The 11,247-nt window shown below is 34.2% G+C and overlaps 1 protein-coding gene across 2 annotated transcripts in view; it reads left to right on the plus strand.

Moving 5' to 3' along the window:
- The window catches only part of LOC106879472 (guanine nucleotide-binding protein G(q) subunit alpha), a 54,589-nt gene extending 47,481 nt beyond the window's left edge, over positions 1–7,108 (plus strand). Inside the window, exon 9 of one of the 2 annotated variants that reach the window (XM_052974446.2) lies at positions 1,241–7,108. In XM_052974446.2, coding sequence (XP_052830406.1) covers positions 1,241–1,323 — 83 coding nt within the window. In that variant the 3' untranslated portion in view covers positions 1,324–7,108. The remainder of the gene's footprint in view (positions 1–1,240) is intronic. The other variant, XM_052974447.2, reaches the window with a different exon arrangement.
- The last annotated feature ends 4,139 nt before the right edge of the window (positions 7,109–11,247 follow it).

Here is an 11,247-nt window from a genome sequence, read left to right on the forward strand (position 1 = left end):
AAGCCCTGAGAAAATGCCCCCAGTCTGCACTGTTAAAGTGGTTTTGTGGTAGGAGGAAGGGCATCCATTCATGGATACCAAATCAGTTGCCTTGTATGGACATCTATTGATTCATTCCAACATGGGAAGCAGATGTAAAAATGGGCGAGGATGATATATTCCACACCAATTTCCATCGTCATCATTTAATGCGTTTTCCATGCTGCCTTGTGTTCCTCTGTATGACTTACCATTGTTGTTACGTCTTAACTTACAGCAGAAATAATCTTTTTCTCTTCATACAAAAGACCAAGATTGTTGATATTTTAAGCAAATAACAAAGCTTTTCTTCTCAAAATGTTGATTGCTCATTTATTATTCCCCAAATATATTTGATTTTCTTTTCTCTTCTGCTCCTGTTGACACCATTTGTTTAAATCAGTTCATTTACTCTTTGTATCCCTCTTATTTGGATCAAAGGAGTAAAAATATGACCTAATCCTTGTGTACATATATTTCCATGTGTAGCACCACCTCACCCAGAAAAAAAAAACCTCAAAAAGAATGAGAAATGATGGTGTTTGGTGGGGAACTTGAACTCCACTGCCAACTGATGTCAGATGTTCAAAGATCACTGAGAAAATAATTATTCTCTGTTCTTGATTTTAGATTCATTCTATAATCACTCTTTTACCAAAAGTCAGGGAATTACATTGGTCAGCATGTCCTTTCATTTTTAAGATGGTAGAGTGTGATTTGAGGAAAATTTAGCTGCCATTTCCAGCAGATTGACCAACAATTTAGACACACCATTGCTGACTACAATAAGCTTGGTAAAGCAAATCCGAAGTTGTGGAATAGTTTAGATGTTGACAAATGGTTTGGTTACAGGTTCAATTTCTATTCTGCGTCTTTTTTTTTTTTTTTTTTGGAAAGAATCCTTTACCAAAACATCAGGTTAACAAATGTGTTGAGCAGAATTTAGCTGAGGAGAAACTCTGTGTGAACTAAACTCAAATCTAATAATTTGTGCCCAACGTCTTCTTGACTAATTAATATCTCTTCAAATTAGAATTTGTTTTTAGCCATTTTCATGTCTAATTTTGCATCATTGAAACAGTTTCTTTTCCAGATGACGCTTGGTTCCTCCAAATGATGAGCGTAAGAATTATTTTATGAAATTTTTTTTTTGTTTTCACTTTATATTATATTTGATATAATCATAAAGAAAATTTTTTTTTTTTCTTTTTTCTCATTGCAGATACTGAAAACATCAGATTCGTCTTTGCAGCTGTAAAGGATACTATCTTGCAATTAAATTTGAAGGAGTACAATTTGGTCTGATTGGCAGATGTATGGGAGCGCTTCTTGCGCCAACAGGCTGACGATGGCCGGCCATCATGCCTACTGCTACTCCCCTTCAGCAGCGGCTTTTTGTAAAAGTGTCCTTGTCATTGATAATGACCGAACGCATTCGAAAACTAAAATCAAAGGTCGTTGTTGTTGTAAACAACAATTTATATGCCAAACTTTAATTCCCCTGCCTCGCATTAACACTGAGGATAAAAACACCAGGTTTGAGAGTGACTACGACGGACAAATGTTGTGGCTAATGTTTTGGTCATTTGACAAGTGGCCCAGCAAACTGGTTACGATGCTAAATAATGACTTCAGTTTGGTCATATATTGGTTAGAATAAGTATTGAGAGGTAATAAATTAACAGGCCTGTTAGTCCAATGTCGCTCCCCCCCTTTTACTTCCTCTCTCTCTCCTCATCAACTTCTGTATGTTATTGTATGGTGATTGCTTGGCAGTTGTTCACTGTTGACAAAAACTATACAGGAATATATAGAATTTGAATATATAATCAGTGTATGTATGTGTATACATGTGTATATAAGTGTAATTATGTGCATTTAATCAGGCATATACATATTTGTGTGTTTGCGTGCATGCGTGTGTTTTATATATGTATATATATGTATGTATGTGTATATGTATATATATGTGTGTATATATGTATGGGTGTGTTTGTGTGTGTATATACATATGTGTATGTATGTATATATATATATAGATGTGTGAATGAATGTGTGAGGGTATAGGATGTATATACATATGTATATTAACTATATGCACAGTGTATATCTGTGTGAGGTTTCACATGCAGGCATACATATCCATCCAAACATACATGAAAGCAAAATTGAAAAAAAAAAAAAAGTGGAAAACTCTTTAAAAAAAATAGACAAAAAAAAAAACAAGGAAAAACGACTGGTATGCAACATGTTACATTTACCTAAGCATACTGGTTACTGTTGGGCATGCTTGATTGGTGGGGGGTGGGTGGGGGACAGGATTCTGTTTACTTAAGCTTGCTCAGCCAGCACCTAAGTAGTTACTAACATACCAGGTTATTTGGTTATTCATTAGTAAAGTACCAGTCACCTGGTTACTTTTAGATAATTTTAGTAGTATTTTTCGTTTGTCTTTTTTTTTTTTTTTACTTCTATCTCTGTTCTTTCCTCTCTCTCTCTCCCCACCCCCTCTCTTGGGTTACAATGTATGCCTATAAACATCAGTTTGGGATGATTCGAGCAAAATTCATCTTGACTTGATTTTTTTTTTTTTTTTTTTAATGCAATTGATGACGAAAATTTAACAACCGAAAGTTGAAAGTTATCCTAGTTTGGAAAAAAAAAATGATAAAAAATAATAAAAAATCAGTATAAAAGTTTTCAGAAAAAAAAAAAAAATAATGAATGCACAAAATAGGGGATAGGTTTTCCTCTCCCCAACTTAAAAAACTTGTAATATTTGAAGAAAAAAATTTTAGCCCTTTCTTATTTTTTAATTTAATTTTTCTTTGGCAATTTTCTCGGAAACTCTGCAGAAGAAGCCGTTTTGTTTAAGCCAGGGATTTAGAAACAACAAAAACAAAAACAAACTGTTTAAACTTTGTCTTTAATACTTTTTATTTATTATAGGCTAACTGGATCCTATAGGGGAATAGTCTCATTGTGATAACTGAGCATGCATTCAACTGTATTGTGTGGGTGATAATATTTGTTAGATGAAGAAAAAGAATTAAAGTTTTTTTAATTTTTTTTTTATTACATTTTTTTCTTTCCTTCTTGATTTCTATTTCCCCTTCTCCAGAAAGCACATTTTATATTGACCCTCCTTTCTTTACTGTCAAAATGAAAGACGCACACAGTTTACTGTGCTTTAATCTACTTCTACAGGCACGAGAGACATCTTTCTTTTACCCCCCACCCACTTTTGTTGATTATTATTATTATTATTTCTGTTCCCAGTAATTCCTACTTTTCAATTTATTTCACAAAACATTTTGATTTAAACAACAGCCATCACCGCAAAAAGGAAATCTGCATAAATTTTTAAGAAAATATTTACCTGAAAATTCCTTAAGGATTTTTGTTATTATAAACTTCCTTCTGAATTCACACACACACACACACACACACACACACACACACAGCTGATGCCAAGCTTCTTTGGTGCTTGGTTCAAGGCTAATTACTTGTTGACTTCCATTTTCAGTGATTAGATATTGTTAGATGATTCTCCTTGTATACAAAAATTTTCTTTCCTTTTTTTCCTCCCTTGCCCATCACTCCTTTTGACTTTTTGGGGTTTTATTTATTTTTTTTTTCGTTTTGTTTGTTCCCCCCCCCCTCATCTTTCTGTCTCCTGCCTGACATCGTCTTATTACAGTTTATCAAACGCTACACCCTTTACCGTTTCGACACCTGTAAACACTTGAGTATGCTATATGAAATGTACCCCCTGCTGTCAACCTGTAGTGTCAATGTTGCCAAAGTTGGAATAAATGAGGATTTCATATGAAATTAAAAAAGGAATTTTTTTTTTTTTTTCCCGTATATTGTTCTTGTTAACCTCAATTGGAATTTGAAATCCTTCTACCTTGGTGGTGTTTTTTTTTTTTGTTTTTTTTTTTCCTTCTTGCCAAGGTTACTTTTGTTGTGTTTTTTGTTAATATTTTTGTCTTGTTTTAATGACCTGTGTTTCTTGTCTCTCTTTTGAGCGGCAAATTCGTCTCCACTTCATTGGCCTTTGCCTTTCTCTAATTTTAATAACAACAACCCATCTTAAAACAATATTTTATACTTCTCTCTAGTGGTGTATCTTAAACATTTCCATCGGCCACTTTGATATTGTATTCTCCTCTTCCTCCTAAGTAGGGGCCATTACATGACTGTCTGTCTGTTACATGAAGCACACACTCTCCCCTCCTCCTCCTCCTCCTTTACATCTCGCATCCAGCAAAGTGATATGTAGAACAATCTCCAGCCTTTGAGGATTCGCTTAACGTCCCCGATCAGGGCAACATTAGCTCCTCATTCTTTGAGTAAGATATTTCTAGAACCCATGAATCTCAAACCACCCAAGATATCTAAATTATTCCATTTCTAATCCGCTCTTCTCATTTGCTACATTTTTTGATTTTCTTTTTCCTTTTTTTTTTTTTCTCTCCACTTGAGTTTTTTTCTTTTTCTTTCTCTTCAGCCTCTCTTTGCGAGGTTTTGCTAACTTTCTGGTTTCTGATGCAGTAGAAGCTGAGATCATTCCCCTTCTCATCCTCATTTTCTTTAATGCTAAAAAACTACTCCCCCCCTCCCCAATGACTCTGTTGAGGGTTTCATTGATTTTTTTTTTTTAAATTTTGTGTTAGTGACTGATTTGTATCGTTAATTTCCCATTACTCATTGAGCAGACTTTATAACGAGGTAAAATTCACGACTTCAATGATGGGATAACCTGTATCGCACAAATGCCAGAAGGCAAGATTATACAATGTTTGTGATAAAAGTCTAGATGAAATAATAGAGAAAGTACTCTAGTCTGTGCTAGTTCAAATGTTGCTTGTCTCTGAGATATTAACATGGAATTTGTAAAGAGTTTTATTTTAATTTATATTGTGAAACCAGGCACAAACTTGACCGTGCGTCTGTGAGCATATGTATATGTGTGTGTGTATGCATGCATGTTGTTTGTCAAGTATTTCTTGTTGACAAACCTTTTTGATAGGAGGTGTTTAGGAGTCAACTACTGTCTCCATGATGACAATATTTTAAAGCTCATACCTAATATTCTCTTGCATACATTTTATATATGTTCTATAAACCATAACACTCAGACTCTCTCTCTCTCTCTCTCTCTCTTCTCTCTCTCTCTCTCTCTCTCTCTCTCTCTCTCTCTCTCTCTCTCTCTCTCACACACACACACATACATGCACACACACACACACTATTGCCAGCCACCAATGCCATCAGTAGAAATCTTAAAATACACCCTGAAGATGTGAAAATTTTAATTCCTTGCCAGTTATTATAAGAACTTTTAAGGAAACTATTTTCAAAGACTCCAATCCTGTTCAAAACGCTTAGTGCAGCCATCTTTATCTTTGGCTCATGTTAGTGGTGATGATGATGATGTTACTGTTTAAAGGAACTTTCCCAAATCTCATTTAAAATTTTCTCCTGAAATATATTTAGTCACAAATAGCCTTTAGTTTTATAACTGTTAACTTGCAGAAATTTAATCTTTTTGAGTTTTATTGTTAACGAGGAAAAGCATAGATTGATGGCCATTATTAAACTAAGCTATACTGGTTCTAAAATGAGTTTTGTTATTTCATAACAATGTCGCTGAGTTGTTTGAATGTTTTAAAATAAAATATGGATGTGTGTGTGTGAGTGGTGGCAGTTACACAAATTGTACTTTTTAGTGCAGTTGAGACAATCTGCACCAAACGTGTGCAAGTATGCAACAGGAGCAGTGACCCTTTTTCTTGAACCTGCAGTCACATGTTTAGAGGCTGGCTTTATCTTTGTGTGTTGGTTGAATAAAGTTTTTCTTTTTTTTTTTTTTCCTTTTAATTTGAAGAAGAAACTAAAATATGCCCATGTGCAAAATGTAATTTGGTCAAGCTTATTGTTTCGGGTGACTTATTTATCAGTAAATGAATGCATCTGATGTATAAAGCCAAATTTTTTAGCTGCAGCTTTCTCTCAAAAATTCCCCCACCTCATCCCTCTTTGATTTCTCTCTATTTTTTTTTCTTTTAAAAACTCCTGTTAAATACCCACAAGCTGTGTGTGCAAGCTGACCACTATATAGACTGGTTATCATTCACATGAAGTGAGGGACAACATGGCTTCCCCATGTGAAGATACCATTTGTAGAGGTTCTTACAGAAATAAAAAATGTAAAATCTTTTCTCAGAGATTAGAACTATTTATATTTTCATAAATTCTTATCAAATAAACATTTTAAAATTTTACAACCAAATAACTTTTAAACAGGTGTGTTTATTTTTAGTTAGTTGGGAGAGTATGGAACCAACTGAAAAGCTTCGTTATTTTTTAAGGTCCAATTGTAGTGTAACTACCTCCCATTATTTCTGAAGTCCTTAAAATAGCATGAATCTGGAACAAATTAAATTTTCTAAACAAGATTTATAATCAATAATATTTCATCTGCTTTCCTTCCCCCCACAAAATGGGAAAAAAAAGCTTTAACTGCAAACCTTTAACCCACCTTTTTAGTTTCCTCGACACAATTGGTCTTTCTTCTACCCCCACCCAGCCTGGTTCAACCAGTCAGAATTCTTCACATTTCTAGAATATGCATTTGTCTTTCACTTCAAATTGCTTACTAAAACGGTCGGCAGCTGAATGATGACTAGTCATATAAATATATATGTGCAGATTGTTGAACTGCTCTCTTCCTAAAAACCGGTGTTAGCTGGCTGCGTGCGTCAGTTAATCATACGCACAGACACATATACTTACACATCTCCATTCGCACAGACAAATACCTATCACACACACACACACACATATTTGAGCTTGTCCGTGCTTGATTGTGATGACAGATTCAAATTAAGAGTGTTTGAGTGTGGCTAAGCCAATAGTGGTTTACCCATTTGTGAGTGTTACCACTCTACATCCTGGTTAGGAATAGCAACATGCTTGTACTACTCAATACAGATCCATCCTGTAAATTTCTCCAACTTTCTGTCTGTATAAAAATTATTAAAAAGAATAAAAAATATCAAAAAAGATAACTGGAAAAAGCCCACTTAATATTTTGTTGTTACATTCTACTACTGTTATTAAAAGTAGCTTCTGATCACATGTTTTTTACTGTTCCCTGCTGTACTCTAGTATTTTAGTTGCTACCTACTTTGGCTATTCATCAGTATATTTTAGTGAACTTTTGTTTATTTGTGTGTGTGTGTGTGTGTGATGCTTATTTTATTTTCAGATACATCAATACAGTTAGACTTATTTTAATGTTCCTATTTGACTTTTTCCTCTCATCACAAAACATTTTGTACATTTTTAAACATTAAACAATAATCACAGGGAAGCTTCCTGGTCATAAAGAAACCAGTCTTTTCTAATAGACATTAACACAATCCTTCATTCTTTTGGCTGCCTGGGTTCTTGTTGTTGTTTGTGAGGGCAGTTACCAGAACAATTACCAAATATTCTATTAGCAGTTATGGTTTCTTACATAGGCTCAAAGAGTGAAGTTAGAGGGTGACAGAATATGGACTTGTGAAATTGATGTTGTTCTCAAGAATATTTGTGATGGGATTTAAGGTGAAATAGTTCCAACAAAGCATTAACTCATTTGGCCAAGAAACTATTACCAATCAGTTGTACCAACATACACTGGAATAATACCAATAGTTATTCTTTTTCACAGGCTGTTTTATATATTCCACTTTGAGATGTCACTAATAATTTGACACTTTCTCTACAGATAACTGTCAGTTGTTAATTAATTACACCGTATGATAAGGTTAATAATAATAACATGTGGTGGCACAAATTTCAAGTTCCACCTTCACTGATGAGAAAGAATCATTAGTTTAAAGAAAACAACCATTCATGTTATCATTTTATAGCTGCTATTTTCAGAGGTTATTTTTTTTAATGCTACCCTAACCTAACCTCAAATATGTTTGGGTGAAGTTCTTGAGACTTTTTGGTCATTTTCTCCATCAAACAACTGAATCAAGTTTTCACAGACAGCCCTTAACTCTGCCACTCCTTGTAATTCTAGTTTTTTTTAACAATACTGAGATGGTTTTCTTACTCTTTCAATTCCTTATGATCTTTTATTTTTTTAAATACAAATTTAAATAACTTAAAGATATATTCACACATAAATTTTATTACACACTGAAGCTATTTACTATAACATACTAAAAGAATTTCTTTTTTTTTTTTTTGTCTCTTATTCCAAGGTAATGTTTCCTAAGCATTCATAAGTTATTTGCTAGTTTTAGTTTTCTCTGGGTTTCCATATTGTCATTTTCTTCTTCCTTTGATCTGAGATGTTTGGGCTATCATACCAGTTCAATCCATACTTGAGATGCTTTGCTGAGGGACATTTTTACTACAATGCTTTTAGACAATAACAGATTAGGATTAGGGTTTTTCTTTTGATCCAGGTATTTCAGTTTTGCTTTGAGCAAAAGTTATTCCAGAACTTTTAACTCTATCAGTATGGAATGGTATAATTTTTATTCCTCTTAATATTTGTGATGTTTCTTTGAAATACTATTCAATGAGAGAAATCTCTACGTCGTTGCCCAACCTGCAAGAAACAGCAGTCAAATCTCCCTCTGAGAAAATGGAAGGGATACATGTGTGTATGTTAAACAAAAGCCTCAGTAGCATTGGTCTATTTGTGGTGATTTTTCAAGGATTCAAACTGTGTACATATATAGGTGTGTTACACACAACTATGTGTGTGTAGGATGGAAATGCTACTTCAAACCCAGTTTCTGAATTCCACCATTTGTGCTCCTATTGAATGCATTGAGTTCTTACTGATTCCTCTGTTTTGTTTTTTTTTCTTTTTCTTCTAAAATTGCTTTTGCTACAGAATAAAATTAAGGCAAGGCCATATAGAATTTCCTTGTATCAATTTAGTTTCAAAGCTGGTTAAACATTCTATGGTGAATCTTTATAAACTAGTTCCAGTTTCACCATCTATTCATGCTACCTAATCCATTTCACCAGATGAATTACGTATATATGTCCGAGGAAAATAGCCTGAGTTTGGAAGTATATCTTAACATGGAATTTACCTACTGCCATGTCTTATGACAAAACCAAAACTTAAAAAGTACATTTTAAATAATTCAGTTTTGTAATTCTTTCCAATCTTAGCCATGGAAACATAAATCCTGCCTTTGTATTTCATGGTCGATGCTATTTAACATAGGTTATAGAAACTGTGATGATTAAATCTAACCTTATTATTGTTAAGATATTCCAGGGTTTGTTTTTTGTGTGTGTGTGTGTGTGTGTGGTTTTTTGTTTTGTTTTTTAAGAAAATCCAATAAAAATTCTTAACACTTGTTCTGCAAGATTTCTAAGTTAAGGCAATGGCATTGGTTCTCTTTGGTTCCCCTCCTACACTCACACATATTTGCCATTCTGCTTCTGATAGCAATGGGACAAGTTTTTCGGTTGGTTTAAAGTGCCAATTTATCAATATATCTGAAAGTGACTGGATAGTTAAGCATTCATTAAAATAACTGCCAATATGTTCGTTAAGGGCAGTAATTGCAAGTAAAAGCTTTTTATCTCAAGACTGGTTTCATGTCTTTTTCAGGACAATAGAAACATTTGAATTCTGCAAAACCATTCCATTGTTTAACATCCAAAACCTAGATGTAAATAAGTTTCAGGAGGAACTACAATTAATCACTACAGCCATATGAAAACTGCTGAAGAAACGATGCATTGTTCAAAGTGCTGAGTTATCAAGTTGTGAAGGAAAGAAACATAAAAGACACAACTTGAATATGTCTTCCATCAATATTGCGCAACAACTTGTATTTAAGTGTGTTTGATTTATGCTCCGTGCCTTTATAACAGTTATTATTCAGTTCTGTTTTAATTGTAGGAATTGATGCTTCACTAGTGAATAGGTGGGAATCTGTGTTGTAGCTTGACTTAGAAAAAGTAGACAATTCTTCCTCAGCACCCATTTAAAAAGGAGAAAAAAACCCAGATAATGTAGTTCCTGTACTTCTCAAAATGGATTACTCAGTGTGGGCTTAATCAGGATTACCTGGGGTTAAACAGTCTGCTATGTATGGACTTGTGGCGAAATCAGCAGGGTTGCTTTCAATTTGTTTATTTGATTAAATCAATTTGATCTGCCTTAAAAGACTGGCATGAATTGATTTAATGAAATCTCTTGTGCTTGCCTATGTTAACATGATTCTATGGCAATGTAGAACAGAAAGAGACTTCCTTAGTTTTGCTAGAGAAAGGATAAAATGCATCTCATACTCTGTAAAGGGATTGGTTTTAAGGTCATCACGCCATACAAGATGTGATCCTCCAACTGCATCTAGTTGAGTAAAACTCTGAAGAAGGGGAATTGGCTGGGTTCATGCTAATCTAGCCACGTGACAGCATGGGAGAGTAGGCGTGTGATGATTATGGCTGTTCATTCAGTGTGGGGAAATTCTGTGCATTTCTCTTGTCACCCAATGATTACAAACTAAAGACAATTTCTTCTGTTAAAGGACGTGAATAAACGACCTAAAATGTCTTTGTCTTGTAGGAATCTTAAAGATCCTAGAAGAATCGGTTTTCTTGAGTCTCCTCTCTCGTTTACAATTCAGTAATGTAACAATAAAAACTCTACAATACAAACCATTCACTAATGAAGAGTTGTTAAGCCTGGTGCCAGCCGTCATTGAGCAGACCTATGATGATATACTTCCCAGCCAGGACCTACCCCAACTCGTAGTTGGCTAAGTGCATCTGGGACTACATTCTCAAATGCATCCTTTATTTCTAGGCAACTGGTTCATGATTAACTGAAATTTATTACAGCTTCAATGACTTAAACTGATTCACCCAGGTAACTATTTAAGCGAGATGAACCGTCATTGAGGAGAGTTAAATTTGGAGTCTTGTACTAATTGAAGGTACAGATGTCCCCGTTTTTGTTGGTGCATCATTTTATTAACGATTAGAATTGCTTTAGAAATGTGAAGGGTAAGATGCTAGATTTCACACTAACTTCGTTGCAAGAAGAATTAACGTTTTATGAACTTCACTGGTAAATTATTCCACACAGTTTCATTAATTTATTTTTTAAACGGCTCTCTAGGAAACGGTATTAAGCAGCTCATTTCGTTATGATCCTTTTATCTAAGACTTTGGTTTTAAATACGA

The sequence above is a fragment of the Octopus bimaculoides genome, chromosome 18 (assembly GCF_046866305.1).
Source record: "Octopus bimaculoides isolate indiv1 chromosome 18, ASM4686630v1, whole genome shotgun sequence".
In the NCBI taxonomy this organism is placed as follows: domain Eukaryota; kingdom Metazoa; phylum Mollusca; class Cephalopoda; order Octopoda; family Octopodidae; genus Octopus; species Octopus bimaculoides.